Source organism: Rhodamnia argentea, chromosome 1, assembly GCF_020921035.1.
Source record: "Rhodamnia argentea isolate NSW1041297 chromosome 1, ASM2092103v1, whole genome shotgun sequence".
In the NCBI taxonomy this organism is placed as follows: Eukaryota; Viridiplantae; Streptophyta; class Magnoliopsida; order Myrtales; family Myrtaceae; genus Rhodamnia; species Rhodamnia argentea.
This window is the reverse complement of record NC_063150.1, coordinates 3,920,018-3,941,617: the sequence shown is the minus strand read 5'-3', so window position 1 is coordinate 3,941,617 and position 21,600 is coordinate 3,920,018. Positions and strand designations below refer to the sequence as shown.

At 40.4% G+C, this 21,600-nt stretch overlaps 2 protein-coding genes and 1 long non-coding RNA gene across 6 annotated transcripts; 2 read left to right on the top strand and 1 right to left on the bottom strand.

Annotated features, from left to right (window-relative positions):
• The first annotated feature begins 3,185 nt into the window (after positions 1-3,185).
• On the top strand, positions 3,186-17,098 carry LOC125316762. The gene is made up of 3 exons (XR_007199846.1): positions 3,186-3,196; positions 12,648-12,651; positions 16,905-17,098. It is a non-coding gene; the product is annotated as an uncharacterized LOC125316762 (long non-coding RNA).
• LOC115748734 (purple acid phosphatase 17) lies at positions 3,987-15,636 on the top strand. The gene is made up of 8 exons (XM_030685341.2): positions 3,987-4,033; positions 13,275-13,474; positions 14,013-14,169; positions 14,269-14,376; positions 14,507-14,634; positions 14,761-14,889; positions 14,999-15,066; positions 15,170-15,636. The coding sequence occupies exons 2-8, from the start codon at positions 13,277-13,279 to the stop codon at positions 15,381-15,383; spliced, it is 1,002 nt and encodes a 333-aa protein (XP_030541201.1). The 5' UTR covers positions 3,987-4,033; positions 13,275-13,276; the 3' UTR covers positions 15,384-15,636.
• LOC115748731 (UV-B-induced protein At3g17800, chloroplastic) lies at positions 16,515-20,161 on the bottom strand. Of its 4 annotated transcripts, XR_007199839.1 has the most exons (5): positions 19,988-20,151; positions 19,722-19,871; positions 18,646-18,944; positions 17,639-18,551; positions 16,515-16,644 (listed from the first exon to the last, which is right to left on the bottom strand). XR_007199839.1 is itself a non-coding variant. In XM_030685338.2 (4 exons), the coding sequence occupies exons 2-4, from the start codon at positions 19,860-19,862 to the stop codon at positions 17,714-17,716; spliced, it is 1,278 nt and encodes a 425-aa protein (XP_030541198.1). In that variant the 5' UTR covers positions 19,863-19,892; positions 19,988-20,161; the 3' UTR covers positions 17,299-17,713. The 4 variants fall into 4 exon arrangements, 3 of the variants coding, with proteins under 3 accessions (XP_030541198.1, XP_030541197.1, XP_030541199.1); XM_030685338.2 differs by lacking the exon at positions 16,515-16,644 and having other exon boundaries at positions 17,299-18,551; positions 19,722-19,892; positions 19,988-20,161; XM_030685337.2 differs by lacking the exon at positions 16,515-16,644 and having other exon boundaries at positions 17,299-18,551.
• Positions 20,162-21,600: the final 1,439 nt, after the last annotated feature.

Here is a 21,600-nt window from a genome sequence, read left to right as displayed (position 1 = left end):
AAATTCCTTTCCTCTCACTTACAATAATTTTTTTGTGCCCACGATGTTCACCACCGGTGCTGTTGCCCTTATACCCCTCAACAAAATGGAATTGTTAAGCGTAAGCATCATCACTTGCTCAATGTTGCTTGTGCATTGCATTTTCATTCTGGCATGCCTCTTCATTTTTGGGGGGATTGTGTCTTAACCGCTACTCATCTCATTAATAGACTACCTAGTCCTCTCCTATACAATGAAATCCTATATGACCATCTCTATAGCAAACCACCTTCCTATTCTCATCTTCGTGTCTTTGGCTCATTATGCTACGCTTCTACCGGTCATCTTCACTTCGATAAATTTAGCCCCTGATCTTGCCGATGTGTTCTAATCGGTTATCCCACAAACCACAAAGATCACTATCTCTTTGACCTCCAAGACCAAATAACTTTTACCAATCGTGACGTCATTTTCTATGAACAAGATTTTCCTTTCCGTCAAACCATCGAACGGACTCCGGTAATTCCATTACCCATACCCAACCTTGGTAAAACATCCATCTCGATACTTGTACCGACCTCACCTTCTCAACCTTTTGCACCCACGGTCGCACCATCACCCACTGAACTCGAAGCCGTACCTTGGCCATCTCGGCAACGCCATCCACCCGGATATTTTCGGGACTACTACTGCACCGTTGTGGCCTTCGATCAATCCTTTTCGGACTCTAAGGTAACTAAATCAGGTACTCTTTATCCCGTATCCAAAGGTTTATCATACTTGCGATTTTCACCCACTCATTGTACTTTTTTAGCCTTTATATCCTCCGAGCGGGAACCCGAAACTTATGACGATGCGTGTCAATCTCCCAAGTGGCGGGAGGCAATATCTTCCGAGATACAAGCCCTTGAACGGAATGATACTTGCAAAATTGTTTCTCTTCCACTTGGAAAACACCCAATCGGATGTAAATGGGTTTACCGAATCAAATTTAACTCTGATAGCACCATCGAGCGCTACAAGGCTCGGCTTGTTGCAAAGGGTTATGCTCAAACAGAGGACATTGATTACCATGACACATTTACGCCAGTTGCTAAAATGGTAACTGTTCGTACTTTGTTAGCTCTTGCTTCAATTCGTCATTGGCCTCTCTACCAATTAGATGCAAACAACGCTTTTCTGCATAGTGATTTTGACGAAGAGGTTTACATGAGGTTTCCACCGGGTTTTCATAGTAAGGGGGAGAATTTAGTCTGTCGTCTTTAGAAATCACTCTATGGCCTTAAACATGCATCAAGGCAATGGTTTGCTAAATTCTCTTCTGCACTATTTGATATTGGTTTTCAACAATCCAAGACGGACTATTCACTTTTGACATTGGTTCGTGGCTCTCTCTTGACCATTGTCCTTGTTTATGTTGATGATTTGGTAATCATGGATGATGATGAAGATATGATTCAACTTCTCATGCAATTTATTGACATATAATTTTGCATTAAGGACTTGGGTACTCTCAAATACTTCTTGGGCATTGAAGTTTCTCGTTCCAAGTTTGGGATTTTTTTGTTACAAAGGAAATACGCTCATAATATTTTGTCTAACGTTGGTCTTCTTGGAGGACGTCCCGGTGATACTTCGATGGAACCCAATATACAATTTTCAGACTCCTCCCCATCTCTTAAGGATCCATGTTCATATCGACAACTTATTGGTAGATTATTATATATTACAAGAACTCGTTCGGATTTACTCTTTGCAAAGCAACATCTTAGTCAATTTATGCACTTTCCTAATGAAGATCATTAGAATGCTGCCCTCCGCATTGTGCGGTATCTCAAGCATGATCCCGACATTGGTTTGTTCTTCCCATCTCATTCTACTCTCCGACTTAATGGTTATACTGATTCCGATTGGGCATCTCATTCTACATCCCAACGATCTGTCTCTGGTTAATGCATGTTTCTTGGATCTTGTCCCATCTCATGGCGTTCCAAGAAATAAACCATTGTTGCCTGTTCCTCAGCGAGAACCGAATATCATGCTATGGCATCTGCTGCATGCGAAATCACATGGCTTTACATGCTTTTCTCGAATCTTCACGTCAACACCGCCACTATTGATCTTTTTTGTGATAATAAAATGGCCTTCCACATCGCCACTAATCCTGTCTTCCACGAATGCACCAAACACATCATGATTGATTGTCACTTGGTTCGTGAAAAAAATTCAAGATGGCACTTTGCGTACTCTTCATGTTCCCGATCACTCCCAACTCGCGGACTTATTTACGAAACCGGTTACACGTGATTTATTTTGTACTTTTAAGAACAAGTTGTTAACATATTTACATTCACCAACTTGAGGGGGAGTATTGGTAGATTAGGTTTATACTAAATGGCATAATTGTCATTGTATTGTGTTAGCCATAAACCCTATGTATGTATTGTAAATCACTTCATCAATGCAAGTTAAGTTTGCCCAAACTCTGCATAACCCAACTAAGGTTTCTCCTTGTTGTGCAATGCGGGATTGATTCCCGCCGACCGCTGCACCTATATAATCACCACGGATTGGCTTATGTGATGGCACGCTAAACCTAGGGATGCATTGAGCATTTTGAAAGTCGGAGTGGACCGGCTAATTCAACCGGTTGTCCGTTGTGAAAACTTATTCAATTTGTAGTGCGTAGATTTTGAAAGAGACTATAATATTCGCCTTCGACTCATGGTCTCTTCCTTGGAGCCATGATGCTAATCTACCGCAAGATTCCATCCTTGACAGTTTCATCAAAGACCAACATATTGGGGACTCATGCAATTAATTATTGTTCTGGTACCAATTGGTTGAGACATGAAACGAAATCTAAGACATATATTGATAGAAAGACCGCAAAAAAGAGCTCCAATCCAAGCTTATTAACATCTTTGCTAGGTCGGCTTTCACTAAAAACTTGAGACAATGAGTTTCGAGCCAACTTAATATATCTTCGGCTCGGTATCATATGAAGTATGTTATTCGAGGCTCTTATTTCACTAAAACGTTCACAAGTGCACATTAGCAAAATAAATAATTAGAGATGCATTTGAAGACAACATTTCTCCTTTAAATCAAATTTTCATCTTTAAATAAAGGAACTGAATGCATTTACATCACATCTCAAATCATTCCGTCTTGCTTTAAGTATTCATTTTTTTTTCAAAGATGCTAATTATCTAAAGTTAATCAACGAAGTTGGTATACAATGTAATTTGATAGACTTTTGTTGAGTATTGAATATACATCGATCACTTATTAATGTGAATGCTCGCTTGCGGTTTGCAGCATTACCTAGTAGACCGCCGCATCTTAGCATTTAGCGTGCCGATTTTGACACGAGTAATGTTAACAATAGCAAGATTAGGCTGAAAGTTTGGTACCTCTAGTAACACGGCGGATTGTAAGTGGATGTTCAAATAAACGGGGTATTCCCAATCAAAGCCAAGACACGCCACTTGTTATACTTAATACCAAATTTGTACATCCATTTTAGTATACCGAGATATATAACAACTTAATATACCTAGTATTATTGCTCTTTTATGTTTTTTTTTCTGATTTTAGGTATGGTGTTAAGGTAATTTTGGAGCGTTTGATCACTATTCTCTCAAATGCATTAGCCAAAGGTAGGGTTCTTGGGTCTCCAACAACAATAAGAAAAGGTAAGCCTCCCTTTGTGACAAAGAGATTGAATGGGGTGCAATTAAATTTCTTGCTTAATAATGTATCATTTGACATTATGGGATCTCCGTGACACATGTCGGAGAGTTGACATGGCTATCCCGAGGGCACACGATGTAACATTTGTGGACATGATACCATAGTCTTTTTTTTGTTTTTCTTGGTAAATGCATAGAAAATTAAAAGGTGTGGGTGTTATTGTCTCCATATATTGATTTCTCAATAGACCCATTGACCTAAATGTGTGTAAGAGGAGAGAGAGAGAGAGAGAGAGAGAGAGAGAGAGAGAGAGAGAGAGAGAGAGAGAGAGAGAGAGAGAGAGAGAGAGAGAGAGAGAGCTTAAAGGTTTGTTTGCTTGCTTTCACATGGTGACCATTGCTCCCAAAGAAAACCCTAATTCGATGATATACCTTTGTAAGTTTCTATTATATTCCTTATCATTCTCCCAAATATTCCCCCTTCTAAATCCTTCAACAAACATCGTCTACCATTTGATTTATATTCGTTTGCATTGATTGTCGTCTCATCCCCACATGACCCCTCCCTCTTGCACCTCCCCACATTGACTATCAAACCCTAGAATTGTTTCTTTATTTCGTCTCTTGTCCTTCTTTCAAAATTCTAGAGCAAATCAAACCATAAACTAATCACAAAGACGAAAGAAACCCTTCTCGTTTTCTTGTCCCGATCTCTTTTTTTCTTCCTGAATTGCATTAAATACACATAGACTTGAATCTGTACCTCGAGTTCAACCCAAGTCTTGAAGTCACATCTAGGAATTTGAAAATAAAAATAAGGAAAAAAATTTAGAAAGAGAGAGAGAGAAGGATTGAATATGCTTATGCCCTTTTTCTTTTTCTTTCTTTCATCCGAATTGCAAGGTCCCAAGCAGACATCTTAATTGCTAGAAGCCTAGAAGGTGGTGAAAACGCCTCTCTCTCCAACCCCGTTCCTACTGAAGATTCTTCCAACTCATTAATTGCAGCTTGTGTTCTTTCTTTTCCCTCGCATCTTGGACCAATAGATAAATGTTTGTCTTTGGTGTTTTTACTTTTCTTGTTTGATCTTGATCACATAAAACAATTTTATCGTCTTGAAGACTTTCGATGTAAGATAAGTTATTGGGAGCATCATTGTTCTTCATAGACGTGGCTTCAGTGCGTGGTAGCCCATTCACACCGTCTTTAATATCAAGCCTCTAGCACGAATCATATCACGGACGGACCTCTGGTAAGTTTGTGCCTTAGGCATTCGTTGCATCGTGTTAAGAAATTTCCAAACTAAGAAATGAATATTCTTATTAGATTAAGGGTTTATAAAAGACTGGAAAAAGAGCTCGGTAAATTTGCCTTCTTGTTTCCATAAATCTCTTTTTTTTTTCCTCTGCTTAATTTTTTATATGTGGAATTAAACAAAACACAAAGTTCCTGTCGCCATGAACCGCCATGGGATTTAGAATTGAATTTCGCCGGCACCTTCACTACAAATCCGGGAGGTAACGTGCTCGGCTATCCAATCCCATCATTGATAAAATCATGGCCATTCTCAGTAAAAATAATGTGTGTTTGTGTGTGTCAGGTCCTCTTTTTGTTTTTTTTTTTCCCCTTTTTTGTGGGACAAATATATTTGAAGCTTTTGAATTTAAAAAAAAAACATTTTTTATAACATAGTTGTTGTAGCTACTGCTAGGGTTTTGAATCTTCCCACGCCGGTCAGCTAAAGCAGAAAACTAGGATTACCTGCAGTGACTTTAATTGCTTGTCTTTCCTTTTTGCCCTTCATTGAATTGCACCACCGAATGTGGGGAAGAAGAAGGAAGAAAGAAAGGAAGAATGGAATTTTGGAAGGAGGAGGAGAAGAAGAAAAGGTAATAATAATGACATGACACCTCACTGGTTCGGCATCTGTTGAAAGTTTTATTACATTCAAGCTACCACACTCCTATTTATTGTTTCTCCACCTTACAAGTCAAGGCTATCAAAACTTGTTCCCTCCCTCTTTTTCTTGCTTAGTAATCTAGGGTTCCCTTTGGATTATGGCAAGTATGTTCCAAAAGTTATTCGGTGAACCTAATTCCTGAACTAATGTGGGACGCCCCAACGGTTCAGGTTCGTTGTCATTTTTTTTCATTTTTTTCATTTGCGTTTGAAAAAATGACAAGGATTTTCGTGAGCGAATGCTCGAGATATACTTGTCAATTATTATTAAGAAGATTTCGTAGGTTTAGATACACTGAACACTCTTTGCTTCTCTTGTTATGTGTAATCATACTTTGAAAATTGAATTATCAAAATAAGTATATTTTTAACAATTACGAATGTCCCAAAACATGTATTAACATGATCCATGCATGAAAAAAATATATATATTTTTATGTGTTTTAATTTCTTGTTACAAGTAAATTTGTTGCGCTAAACTTATATGCAGTGCCTTAAAAACATAGGTTAATAAGATATTTGTTTCATCACATCTATGTGAAATCATTTTTCACTTGATTTTGATCTCGGTTGAATCTGTCGAGAAAGATAATTTCAGCCGATCCTCATCTACTACCCTAGCGTATTGGAAATGCTATAAACGAATGGTAATTCAAATATTTTCAATGGTTAGGGTTTTATGGTGAGATATGGTTAGGAAATGTTGGACACTAAACAAGTTTAACGGGGCATTTGCTGAGATAACCAAATCGAGTAATGTAAACCCTTTTTAATTGCAAATGACTTGGTTCGTCCACCAACTATTTTTATAGACCCAACAAGCAAATGGAATAGCAGTGATTATGACATTCTAGGGTTTGAACTACCAAATGGGGAGTCTTGCTCTTGACCACGAATTTTCATAGTTTATATATTGAGGAAAAAGACAATGATTAGTGTGAAAAATGCCACATTTTTGTGTGCCGCTTATGTCATTTGAGATCGTAATCCTGAGATGTGACAAAAGATTGACAACAGCTCCTACCAAAAGGTTGGAGAAAAAATTTCAAAGCTAAGCTTTTTTGAAACTTTGTAATCATATAGTATTTGCAGCCGACTTTGGACCATGCTTTATACACCCCTTAGTTTGGCTTAAGACTAATTGAACATCTAAGTTTACATGAAGACCAGGGTTTTCTTGAATATTTGCGCTTCTACAACCTTAAAATGCATTGTCATTGTTAAGTGATATGCTAGATGTACATTGGATAGACCGAACGATTTGTCTAGTACAGTATCAGGGCGCAATTCCAATCCTGAAATCTAATTGTCTCTTATTATGTTTCGGCGGATTCCTCCCTCATTTCCACTTCATTGTGGCTATGCCTACGATTATGTTCATCTTCTATATGTCAAGGCTCAACCGACATGAGAAAAATGCTAAATCTATATATTGGGAGGGAAAAGTATCGAAAAAGTCATAAACCCATTACATTGTGTCAATGCAATCCTAAATCTTTCAATTTGATCGATTTAGTCCTAAACCTTTTACATTCGTTTCAACCGAGTTTATCCAGCCAATTTTAGCAGGAAATTGTTGAAGTGGATGTTAGTCGTCTTATGTGGGGCGACCGGCGCCGATATGGATGCTTTCTATTTTTAAAACCTTTTTTGAATTTTGAATTTATTTTTTCCTTTCATTTTGATTGGAGAGGACCAATAAGCTCTCACCAGATTTAGCGAGGGCTGTTAGGAATCGTACACCGATTCCCGAAAAATAATCTTAGCAAACAATCTACGTTGACAGAATATAATAATAAAAAGAACATAATCAGAAGAATACACCATAAAATTTGTTATCGAAGTTCACCCAAATTTGGGCTACATCTCCGCGCAAAGACACTCTGCGAATCCACTAATCTTCAATAAAAGTAGGAATACAACTAACAATCTTCTCATAAGATCGGAGCAAAAAGAAATTGAGAACATTCAAGAATACCATCACAGCCTCTCTTTTTCTTTTTCTCTCTATTCGCTACTTTGTGCTTCTCTCTCTCTCTCTCTCTCTCTCTCTCTCTCTCTCTCTCTCTCTCTCTGCACTTACGATGGCTACTATCTTTACATCGCTAATGTAAGAGATATAGCTTTTAACCTAGGACCAAAAAAGGACAAAAGAAAAAAAGGCCCTTAATGAAATATTTTTGACTTCACATGCCAACAAGGGCTACTTAGCCAGCAGCAAGCGAGACTGCGAAGGCCTTCGCCCAAATCTGGCGAGGGTAGCCGACAACCCTTTCCAACCAAAATGAAAGAAAAAAGTAATTAAAGTTTCAATTTATACATCAGCATCACCCATGCCACATAAGATGGCTGGTGTCCACGTCAATGATTTCCTGTTAAAATTGAACAAGTGGACTCAATTAACATAAATACAAAATGTTTATGATTAAATCGGTCCAATTGAAAAGGCTAAAACTGAATTAGCACCAACGCGACATGTGTTTAGGACTTCCTTTTTGGTACTTTTCTCAATAATGGACTTGCTTATTGACAGCTTAACCTTTTGGAAAAAAATTACAAGCAATTACAAGTGCTTAATTCGAGTTATTTGAATTGATGAAAAGGGTACTTTTCCACTTGCCCGCCACGGCTAAAAAATTGATTCATAGGCAAGCCAAAAAGTGACAAAAAAATAAAATAAAAGTCAAATACTAAAAGATAAAAGTGTAAGTCAAAAGCGAAATGGAAAAACCATCAAAACACATGCTATGTATTTGTTGTGACTTAATTTTTTAAACAAAATTTGATTCGAAACCTTTTTCATTCCCTAAAAGATGAAAATAATTCTAATTTGTTGTGGGGAAATTTAAAAAGCAAGACTTCAAAGAAGTTGATCTGCCTCTGTTACACAATATAGGAAGCGCAGTCAAGACCAAAACGGTTCAAGCGAGAATGATGGTCGAAAGTAAAGCCGACAATATAATTTTTTTTGTAGTTCATCGGTGTGCCTACTCCACGAAAAGAGATCGACGAGAATGTTCCGCTATAATCAGCAAAGAGGAGATTGAAATGGCTCATTCACACTCACTCACAAGAATTTCCCACTTCGACTACCCCGGATTAAGACTCACAATAAATAATCAAGAAAATCTTCATCCCTTGATTTCTTGTGATGGCTCTCTAAAAACGCCCGAACAAATCGATTCGAACCCACAGAAGCTCGCCTTGATTGGCCACTTAATCTGGATGTCGGCCATGCAATTTAGGATGTCCTTAACATGTCCTCGCGCGCTCTAAATTACTTTTTTTTTTTTGGGTCGATACGCTCTAAATTACTTCGCTCGTTCCGGATGTCCAGGAATCCAATTCAAGCTGTTTCAAACCAAATCGGCTCTAACTTCGAGCCACATTCAACAACCACAAAAATTCACTTTTTTCCTGGCAAGTGAAGTCACTGTTAACAACTCATAAGACTCTATCCAGCTACCACTTCATTTAGGCAGTTGAAAAGACAGGAATGAGGAGTATATAGCTGGCCGAAACACCCCAGTTTGAAAACAGAAGCTATGCTGAAAGTATTAGAAGAGGAAGAAAAATGTGTTAGTATCACGAAAAAATCTTAAACTAGTATACTTGTGATAAATTTATTTCAAATTAATTTATTTAAACACAAAAAACTTCAAACTCGTGCAGTTTTGACGAATTTACCCTAAACTAACTTTTTAATCACTAAAAATCTCAAAATAATATACATGTGATAAATTTACCCCGAACTAATTTTTTTTTAATCACACAAAACCTCAAATTGGTACAAGTGTGACGGATTTATCCTAAACTAACTGTTTAATCACTAAAAATCTCAAATTGATTCACATGTGACAAATTTACACATCGTTAGTTTTGGTTAAATTAGGTTAATACCAAGAAAAACTTTAAACCGATACACTTGTGACAAACGTAGGCTAAAAACCCCAAATCGGCACACTCATCAATTGCTACGTGTCATTCAAGTCAGCAATTTGACAATAAAATTTAATGAAAACTAATTGAGGGATAAATTTGTCATATTTATAACAATTTAGAGTTTTTTGTGATATTAAGCCTAGAAAAATTTATATAGGTATGAACTGATGAAAAAAGCCGCACACACCCAATGGACCATGTGGCATCTCTGTAAATACAGAAGAGGGAGGAGGACAGGGGAGGAGAAAAAAAACGATAGAGAGATAAGGCCAACCTAGCAAAGCAGATGGCACAGGAAAACCTAATCAGTAAATGAAGGGAAGGAAAATGATTTTGCAATCGATGGCTTTATGATTGAAGGATGTGAGAGAGAGAGAGAGAGAAAGACAGACTTTATCAACAATTCCAAGGCTTTTCTTCTTGGACACGAGAAAGAAGGGCTACTGATTGATAGCCTCCTGTCTCTCTTTAAGGTGAAATTGCTGTTTTTTTTTCTTTTCTTACTCCTTTTCTTTTTTGGAGCTCTGCCTTTATTTTCCTCCTTTTTTTAGTCTTTTTGACTTTTGGGTTTTCTCTGATCTCGACACCCAATGCCCACAAAAAAGAGAGAGAGAGTAGGGAAAAGAATGACAAAAATACAGAGGTGGTCAGAGATGAGTGACTCAAAGGGGTGAGTGCAAAGTGCAAAGTGGGCTGTGAACGAGCTTTCACGTCAACCCCCAACAATGAGATTTGTGAAACTGAGATGGATGGAGACATTGCCTTGCATGGATTTATTAGGGGACCAGCCAGTTCTTTTCTTCTAGGGTTTCTGTGGGTGCTACTGCGGCTCAGCTGCTGTTACTACCTTGGCCGTTTTGACTCAGTCACTAGCCTTCTCTTTCTTCTTCTCCTCCTCCTCCTCCTCCTCCTCCTCCTTCTGGTTCACGATGTTGTGAGGTTTTTTCTCCAACCATGTTGGTGAAATTCGTCTTCCTCATTATTTGCGCAGCTCGTGTCTTCCTCATTATTAGCACAGCTCGTTCTGTCTGCATTATGTCCTAGGTGAAAGGCGCATGTCTCAAACCCTAGCTAGCAAGGCAATGGATATGGGGCAAGCCTAGCTCCAATGTAGTCTTAGGGTTTATGAGTTATTGGGTCCGTGGGCAAACATACATGCATTCAAAAAATCAGCTCTTGGTTTTCAATAATGAGGTGGGGCGTGATGCATTGGATTATTGAGTTGCCGATAGTAGACTCTCCGGTCAAAATACCCGATTGGACGGCATTCAAAACCAAAGATAAAAGAAGGCTCTTGGACTTTGTCCTAGGAGGAACGCCCCGATGCTTAAATCCTCGATATTGTTTGTGTAGACATTCGATAACATCTGGTCTAGCAACCGGGATTATCCCCATCTTCTGATAACATAAGTAGGGGTGGGTCGATTGTAACCATTGTTGACAAAGAAATTCACCCTCTCTCGTCTTTTCTTTGTTTTCTTTTCTTTTCTTTTCATTCGATTGCGTGGATAAAGAATTTTTTTTTGGTAGAAGTACTGATAACGAGTTGGAGAGACGATTTATTTGGAGGACTGAACGTGACAATTCATGTTTTAGATATGTTAACTCGACTCTGTCCGGATTCCCTCTGTACCATGACGTCGATCAAAAACATGATCCGCTCAGGTACACGGGTCAACCACCATTTCGGGTCAGAAACCTGGGTCAAACATTTGACAATTGGTTGGACCTCGGACCCCGTTATTTACTGCCTCTCTCTTTCTCTCTCCCTCACATCGGCTCTGGGTTTGGGAATCAGGAGCTTCAACTTGGGCCTTTTTAAGTTGTGAGCTAGAAGCTGATGTCCGGCCCGCCATCTATTTGGGCCATCTTTTCTGGGCCTACCCTTTGCCGAGCCCGTTAAACCCGCCAGTCTTCGGTTCTCCGGGTACTTCTGCCGTGTTTTCACCGGCGGCCCTCGGAGTGTTTTTTTTTTTTTAAGCAGGGCATGGCGTTTTGTAAGAAACTCTCCTTTCCCCGAAGAACTACGACCAAAAGCGGTGGCCTTGGGGCACTCGTTTTAACATGGCTCGACGGCTCGTGATTTTGAAGACGATAACGAGGCGAGCATGAGCGCCGTCGCGACCTTAATTCCGATTGTTCCCCAAGTAAATTAATTTTTAGATCTTTGCCGAGTACTTTAAAAAGAAAACAACCATCGGTGTTCGACGTTTCGAATTTTCCCATGACACACGGAATCGATGCGTCGACCCGTTAATAAAAGAAAATATAAAAAAAAATACAATATAATTAATTATAATTTCATTATTTGCCAGACAAAAAAACAATAAAAATCTACAAGATAATCTTATTTAAATTCAACTTGCCAACCCAAGCCGCTTGGATTTTACCGAGAGAAGACAGCCCACCCGTTTCCCAAAGTGGGCCTCTGGTCCAGGATCTTGGCCTCAGACATTGGAATATTCCATGATCCGACATTGCGGGATTCGATTGATCCCATGGCATATTCGCATTATTCTCTGTGAATAATGCCAGCACTTTTTTTTCTTTTTATCAAACGACGGAATAAATAATTTGTGATTATCTCAATTAACTATCTTTATGAGCTCCTAATTCTATCCCGGCCATTCTAAATTTTGTCCTTCTTTTTGTCTATATAAAGAAGGGCAAGGGAGCTCTTGCTTCTCGCGGCCGGCGTTTTGCCTCTACGGATTTACCGACTCTTTTGAGGAAAATAACGAGCCAAAGAAAGGGAGGACAAGAAAAGGGCGAGCCTCTACTATTTTATCCAAGAAGAAAGGGGGAGGTAATTCGAAATTCGGCAATGTTTATTGGGTAATTTTATTTTCTTTGGATCAAAGTCGAATTTATATATAGGCATGTCTACCGCATTGATCGATGATTAATGAAAATCTTTGGAGAGACAACATTTACTGTGGAGTTACCAAAGCAAATTAAAATGTCCAATAATTTTAAAAAGTATCGAGCAAGATAGTCAATAATAGAGTTGGAGATAAATCAAATTAAGAAAGTGGGCCTAATTCATTAGTGAAATGAAATCCGATGTTGCAGTTGGGTGCGATCAGGTTCAAAATGGATGGGTTCTGGCCTTGTTACCTAACACTGAATAGTTTTTATACGGTCGGTTCCAGATCTGTGGAACCGATCCTATTGACCCTATAACCGGCCCGGGACTTGACCGGCCGGTTCTGGCCGATCTGATTCCCCGTATAGACTAGGATCCGTGTTTGCCCTTACTTCCGCGATGAATAATGAATTTTATGATAGCCAAAGAGTGGTTGCCATGGCAAAGACGTGGCAAAACATGATTGGCGGCTCGATCTTGAACGGATGTCATGATTTATTATTAGTTCTATTTATTTTCGGGCAAACAGAAGTCACTGGTTAACGATGGTTTCGAGTTATCTTCCACACATGACTCGGATTTATTCCCCCACAATATACGTGGCCAGCTTTTTTGTTCTATAAAAGGGCACACTCACTTTCCTTAATGTCGAAATAAAAACCGCAAAAAAAAAAAAAAAAAAAAAAAAGCAAGGGGTCCATCACCATTATCGAGAGAGAGAGAGGAGCACTATCTATATTCAACGTTGTTGGATCTCCTTATTCTTCATCCTCTTCTTTGTTCTGAGCTTTTTCCTTCCTTTCATATTCAGAGAGAGAGAGAGAGAGAGAGAGCCATGGGAGGAGATTTGTGCAGCAGAGCCATGGCTCTTGTGGTTGGTGCGGGGCTTGTGCTCGTGTTGGCGTTGGTCTCGGTTCATGCAGAGCTGCAGAGATTCGAGCAACCCGTTAAGCCCGACGGGTCGCTCAGCTTCTTGGTGGTGGGTGACTGGGGCCGGCGTGGTGATTTCAACCAGTCTCAAGTTGCTCTCCAGGTAATAAAACCACCTCTCTCTCTCTCTCTCTCTCTCTCTCTCTCTCTCCCCCCCCTCATTTGTTCCTTTGTTCAAATGATGAAGGTTTGTGTCTTTACCTTCTGATTTCCTATCGAAACAAGAAAAGGTTCGATTTTTTCTGGAGTTGTCAAGAAAATGGCTTCTGGGTTTATGCCAAGATCATCATAGCCTCTCTTTTTTCCCCCATTTTTAGCCTTTTTTTTTTGCCAATGGAAGATAGTTCCTCCCCTCTCCCTCTGTCTCTCTCTCTACCTGACATAATGAAGAACCTACTATTCAAACCTAGCATCGATAATTGCAAACTCGTGTTTCTTCTCGTGACCCACTAAATTTGCAGGTAGTTGCACCCCCACAATCACGTGATATCTCTGACTTTGGAGGACCAAGCACAGCTGTTTTCTTTTCCTTTTTTTTTTCTTTTTGGCAAAGTGGGATTATAGCCTAATGACGGGTCATTTCATTAAAATACCATATATTAAAATTTACGTTTTTCGTGTTGTTTTATGTTTTGGTGCAGATGGGGAGAATTGGGGAGGAGCTTGACATAGACTTTGTGGTATCAACAGGAGACAATTTCTATGATAATGGCTTAACTGGTGAACTTGACCCTGCCTTTGAAGAGTCTTTCACCAACATCTACACTGCCAAAAGCTTGCAAAAACAGTGGTACAGTGGTTAGTATCACCATTCACCACCTCTCTATCAAGATGGGTAATTTAGTCTGAATCAATTCTTTTGTGAACTTTTTGGTTTTCTGGGTTTTCCTCTTGCAGTTCTGGGCAACCATGATTACAGGGGAGATGTAGAGGCACAGTTGAGCCCTGTCCTGAGACGAATTGATACGAGATGGCTCTGTTTGAGATCTTTCATTGTCAATGCAGGTTGATCTTACGTCCTTGCAACGTTTTTTCGGTTGCCAACATCACCTAGCTTCGGCTTGGATTTGGTTATCTGATGAACACGTTCATGAATTAAAGACCTTGATGATTTTCTTCTTTTGATTCTCCTCAGAATTGGTTGAGATCTTCTTCTTGGACACCACCCCGTTTGTCCTATCCTACTTCACCGATTCAGAGGGACATACCTACGATTGGCGCGGCATTAAAACACGCAGGACCTACATCGCCAACCTACTTAAGGTAATCGATTAAGACGAGCTTCATCAAGATCATGTAATCAATTTATTCAATGCTCATTTGATAGCTAAGCCAGTGCTCTTGGACATATGCGGCATGTCTGAGCCTCGGTTCAAACCTTTTGTGTAGGATGTGGAATCCGCGCTGAAGGCATCAACCGCTCAGTGGAAGATCGTCGTTGGCCACCATGCTATCCGAAGCATAAGTCATCATGGTGATACTAAAGAGCTCATCAAGCATCTCCTCCCGATTCTTCGGGTAAATCAAAGTTCCAAAACTGCTATATCTTTTTGCTAATCAAGCAATAGAAGGGTTTTCTGCTGCTTAAACTCGATCTAAAAGCTTCAAATTTGTTCCTGAATTTCAGGCGAACACGGTCAACTTCTACATGAACGGGCACGACCATTGCCTCGAACACATCAGGGACTCCGAAAGGTAATTACCATACAGACAAATTCCCTGTGCAGAGATGTGCACAGCAAATTGGTATCCTAATTTACTAAGTGGCTGATGGTGCATTTCTCTTTTCTTTGTGCAGCCCAATACAATTCCTAACGAGCGGAGCAGGGTCGAAAGCATGGAGGGGCGATATCAAACAGACTAACAGAGGCAACGTGAGCTTCTTCTACGATGGGCAAGGGTTCATGTCAGTGCGCTTGACTCGGTCCAACGCGGAGATCGTCTTCTACGATGTCTTCGGCGAGGCCTTATACACATGGAACGTGTCGAAGCAGCTTCACTCTGCCATCTAGAGATAACCCATTTGAGCAGGGAGAGGGATCAATCATCCATTGCAGGAAACAATGGCAAGATCGATGAAATCTGAAGGAATTGAGGGGGGCAATTTGTTTAGCAGCTCCCATAGCGAAGCATATGAGCTAGCAATTAGCATTGTAGTTGGAGACCGGTCAGTCGTTAGGATTGAGGGTGGCAAGGGGTTCGGCCATTCCCTTGATTTTGTACAGTGGTGAAGGCTGACATGAATAACATAAACCGAAATTCACTTAACAGCCTACGGGCATGGAGGCAATTACAATACAAAACAGCGTACAGTCCGAATGCAACAAAAGGAAATTTCCACGAAATTCAACAACGAGAGAGAGAGACAGAGACAGAGACAGATACCATTTACTTGAACCCATACAGTGACTGGCAAGCTTGGCTTTTTGCATGCTCTGTGCAGTTCGTTGCGCCGTCGTCTTAATGCAAGAGCCAACGGCTGTGTTTTGCTCCATTGTAAGCGGTTTGGTAAAGATTGTCATTTCCAGGGACCAACATTAACGAAAAAGGAGAACAGGCATTAAGGGGATTCAAAGTTCACGCTGCGGCAAGTGCAAAAGTAGGCTTGTGTCTGTGTATCGGTTTCATTCGGAGATCGTCGGGCCAAGCTTCAGCAATACAATCTGCTTAGCTTTCTGGGGTAGGAGCTCACAATCGATGTCAAGTTGCATTCGAGGCTTCCTGTTCTTTGTTCTTTCTATTTCTCAGAGTAGCCAAGGCATAGACCTTTAAAAGGTGCGTCAGATGCAATTTTCACCATTGCATCCGGCAAAATAGGCAGCTTGAAAGTAAAGCCGTATTCGCCGCTTGAAACTACCGACCATATTCGCCACTAGCAGAAACTTCAGTGAGATCAACAAGCACGACGCCGACATTCACACTCATTCGGGACTAACCAACCTTTGAACCTTCGGTGTCGATTTGGTAAGCAACCACCACTGAAATGATTGCCATTTTCACGAATAAGAAAAGAAGATGAAACATCCACACTGCGAAGAAATGAAAAAGCCCACTTTCATCCGCACAAAACGTAGCAGGCAGTTAGCCATTGTTTATGAGAAGTGAATAGCTAAACTAGATCATCCAACTAATTCACCCGCATGACTTATTTGCATGCAGCGTTGTCCAACTTCTATCAAGCGAAGTAGGTCCAAAAGCATTGATAAACTGAAGGGGTGACGTGAAGATACTGTGATGGACAAGGCTTCACATCAGTTCAACTTACTCGAGCTGACCTAAAATTAATGTTTCCCAACATTTTCAGCAAAGATACATCATCTAAATTTTTCCAAACCTATGTTCTCGGTCCATAGTAATACCTAATTTAGCACGCTCACTCACAAAACACAGCTGCAAGCCAGAAACCAGTAGCCACCTCCTTACACTAATGATCTCAAACAACTAGCAAGATAAAGCGGCATTTCACAAATATGAAATATCAAGAGACATAAAAAAATCCTCTTGGCTCTTACAATTATCCAACTCGGCGAAAGAGTTTCTATCAGCATGAGATAGCAGACACATAACAAAGTAGCTAGCGATCAATCTAGCAGGAAAGTTCAAGATATGATCTCCATGCATCACTCATGAAAATGCAATTGAATGTCAACAAGCAGTCACTGAACGTTGGCAGAATCTCTCTGTCATTAGTAAACAGTGACAAAAAAACAAGGGGGTAGATACCATTTTTTGCTGAAGTTGAAGTGGACAATGAATTTTACATATCCTTCAAGTACCATGCTTGGTTCGACCAAAAAAAAAAAAAGAAAGTACCATGTTTGGAGGCTTCTGTGCAACTTATCTCTGCTTTGGCCTTAAACATACTCCAACTCATGGCGTCTCACCTCAATGCTATACTAAATATATAGATAAACAGAACACACCTGTTGAGATATTGCTGGTTAATTAGTACTCAGCAAGTTTGTTTCAACAACACAGTCATACCAATTGTACAAGTGTTTCCTCCTTCTAAAGTAGACATTGATTTTTCCCTCTGGACTTTGAAGTTCTTTGGCTTCTCAATCACCAGCAGATAATTGATCAACTTCAAATGTATGAATACCATTTATTTCATATAACATATTCGAGGGTCAAAGGAGAAGGTAGTTTCCAAAAAGGTAACCGGATGAGTAATTGCATTAGTACCAAATTTGACTTTCTTCAATCCTTAGCAAGAGCAATCCCATGCATATGTACAGACAAGTAGCAGAAGCTATAGCCAGCTCTATCACCGGCGTGTTACACTCTATTGTCCAAGATAGCCAGTTGTGCAATGTCATCGGATTTCCCCAGCAAACATGCTTCAATTTGTCACAAAATGATATCTGGAATCAACAAAGCTCTCAACATCCCAGAGGAAAGAACCAAAAGTTACAGCTTCCAGGACAAGTCTCTTCAAACCACCAAAGCTGATCTTGATAAGCTCGTCCCTCGAAGAATCTACTGTGCCCTCAGGTGTTATAACAATCTCAGGTCTTCCAAACAAGGCCTCTGTGTGCTTCTCAATGATGCTCACAGCTTCTTTCGATCTGATCGTTGCATATCTTTGAAGTGTCTCTCCATCAAAGGACATCACGTAGGTGCGCAACCTGGAGGGTTTTAATCCATTACCAAAACCCCCGGGGCTCATGCTGCCAGGCCACGAGGAAGCTCCAGGATGGGACTGCACTGTCTGGAAAGTATCATCTCCAGTGTTCGGCTTTCTGTCTTCTCCAACAACTTGCTGAATGTTATTAACCTCATTATCATCTGACGCACTAGGAAGAACTTTCATTGTTTTCTCAAGCTGAAATCTCTGGTCAACCCGATTGAGGAAATACCCATACATCACTGAAGCTGCATAGACCTGTCCAACCCTGAGTTTGCTTATCTGGGCAACAGAAGTAGTATCACCCATGCGGTTTCCCAAAATGAGAGCCAGATGATTTTGGATCATTTCATAGGCTTCAGGAGAGTGAAGCTGCTCAAGCATCTCTTCTTGAGTAGGCCAACCGTCAACTCGACCTGAAGGGTCTGAAGGAGGAGAATTTATGGACGGTATCAAGGATACATTTGCATCCATGAATTTTTGCACCACCAATGCATACAATATCTCTTCCAGAACCTTTCTCCTTTCGTTAGCCTTTACCTCAGCAATTCTCCTGATGGATGAAAAAAATTATAAATTACAAATTATTAGCATCTAGAAAGATTATTCATGCCTTAACTGATTACACCGAGTGATATTCTTCTAACCTGTACAAAACCAGCTCTGTACCAGAAGCAGAAGGTTCTTCCTTTTTTATCTCAGCATCGCGGTCGGTTTGGAGCTGTTCAAGCTGCTGCTCAACTGCAGCAGGCACAAGATGTGGATGGCTCGCTAAGATCTCTGATAGAAACTGCCCAATGGGTGATTCCAGCTTAAGTGGTGCAATAGGAGCACTAGAACCCGCTGATTCAAAAGAAGCCGAAGCTCTAACAACCACGCATCTCCTGCTTCCCACGGCCACTCTCCGATGGCCTGCCCTTGAGCTAAGACTTGAAGTGTAACGCTGCTGCCATACATCAATTGATCAACGAAATGAACAAGTCAAAATACCAATACATCGCAAATCACCACAATAAATGTTCAGGCAACATGAATTTGCAAAAGGAAAACACGATCACACAATGAACTTAAAAGAATAATATCATTTTTGTAACGTTGGCTCTTTCCAGCTGATTCTGAAGCAACTGGACTTGTCGGGATTCACAATATGTGAGTTAAACATCCCACTAACTTAAAGAAGGAATAAGACGCCAGTAGAGAAACCAGAAACCTGATGTAACAATCTTGACAAAGCTCCATCCACAAGTCCAATACAAATCATGAACAATCAATTCCATTTGGCACTACATAGACAAATATATACTTGAAGTTTCCCAGAGACGCTTGATAAGTATATTGCAGGATAGAAGCAATGACATTCAAAAGCTTGAATATGACATTTCAACGAAACAGGCCCTGAGCTTTCACCAAGAAATGTTCCTCCAGCACCCATTTTACCGATTTTTTCGTCATATGTAAGACTCTGCTCCACAAACTCCAGCTAAAAAACATGTGTGGCTGTCGCTAAAAGAGAACACAAGGGAACAGGGACCGAAAGACACTATCAAAGCATTTGACCTGTTGGAAAAAAGTTCATGAAGAAACCACAATCACAGAATGAAAAATCTGGACATCTCATGCGACCAGCAGAACTCTCAGAATTACACTCGGGTTATTCGAAGTAAGCCATATCCATCAACCGGGTTCAAATGAATTCGACCGAAATCGCGAGGCAAAAGATAACCTTCGACGAGGCAGGCAATCCGGTGCCAAAACGCACAAAGTTAGGTCCATCGGCCTTCAAAACACCCGATCTACACATGCACGACGAGCGCCTCGACGTGCCGATCGGCGGCTGAAAGGCTGCTGCTGCGGCCAATTCCATGTTCAGCTCCTGCGAAAACCCGAGAGAGATCTAATAAAAAACTCAATCAAAACGAAAATCAAGCTCCCAGCGGAGCGATAAGCATCGACTACCGCTTCCCCCGTGACGGGAGCGATCGATCGCACCTCGAGAAACAATCGAGCGCAGAGACGAAACCGGATTCGTGCGGCAGGATAAACCCTCGCGAGTGCTGTCGACGCGCGGGAAGTTGGTGAGGAGAGCGAGCGCGGCTTCGAGAGATTGCGAATGTGGCGAGGCTCGGGCGACGAGGGCGTCTTATTAGTGTATCCGTGGGCCAATCAGAATGCTTCGTATAGTGTTTTGTGCATGTGAACGGCGATCCGCGTTGCCAGATTGCCGGTCCGTGCCCTTGGGTTTCCGTTTAATTACCAAAGTGCCTTCCTCTCCAAATTTTTTTTTTTTTAATTTCATCTTGTAACTAAGTAATTCCTATGGAGAAGATAGTGAGTTGATTAAAAAGTAATTGCTAATCGATAGACAGTGGTGGATGTATAAATTGGCTAAAGGAAAGATTAGTTCCAACATGTTGATCTGAAAAATTACAAAAAAAAATCTTAAATTTATTGTGTTAATTCTACCCTAAATTTCTTTTTCTTTTTTCAATTAAGATCTAAATCTTTTTTATTTGTGTCGATTCAGTCCATCCAATCAATTTTGAATGAAAATCGCTGACATGGATGCTAGAGTTCTTAGTGACTCGACTGGTGTTGACATTGACATTGTTTCAATAATATTTTGGCAAATTGTGGCCAACGTGGGTCGGTCGGCTAGCGACCCTAGCTAACCCTTTGTTAAAAAAAAAAAAAAGAGAATGAAAAAAACTATAAAAGGAAAAAAACTACAAAAATTCAAAAAATAATGAGGATATTATTGAAAAAATTGTCCACATCGGTGCCGATCGCATCATATGAGACGACCGACATTCATGTTAACTATTTCCTCCCAAAATTAGTTGGATAGGCTGAATTGGCATAAATGCAAAATGTGTGGGAATCAATTGGCAAAATAAAAAAAAATTATGATTGAATTGACATAATTGCAAGATATTTATGAATTTTTTGTAATTTTTCCTTTTAGTCATTCAGATATCGTAGCCATACTACCAGCATGGAATCGGAATTGTGTTTAATTTTTAGCTTAATGATCGATAGCGTGGAAAGAATATTTCATTAATTTTTGAAAATTGCTAATATTTGAAAACATGACCTTGAAGACGCATGGTATTAAATTGCGGTAAAATAATAAAAGCTTGAAAATGAGTGTAATTGAGAAAAAAGCATCACCGTCCTCGTACGCAGTCTATGAAACGGAGAAAAGATGAAATTCGATGTCTGGACGGGAGGGGCATGCGGGTAATTTAGGCGCGGGCGAGAGATCTTTCCTTTCCGCTTGCGTACGTGGGAACGGTCCGGACCACGCACGCTTCTGGAGATTTCTCGGTCTTTTGCGGTGCTCGCTTTGTTCGCGTTCACAAAATCCGCAGAGAGGAACTCGTGGGTGGCTTCGCAACTTGACATGAAATTTGGCTGGATGCGGCGTGTTCCGTGTTCGGGTCGTAATGTCCGATTTTACAACGATGTCGGGCTTAGTTCCGTCGTTTTCGTGATGAAACGTGCGTTCGTTGCCGTGCCCGCATTCGACGATAGGTCGGGGTGGAAATTCGCGTTTCCCGTCGGGTTTGTATCTAGCGAATGGGGAGAAGAAAGGATCCGAACGG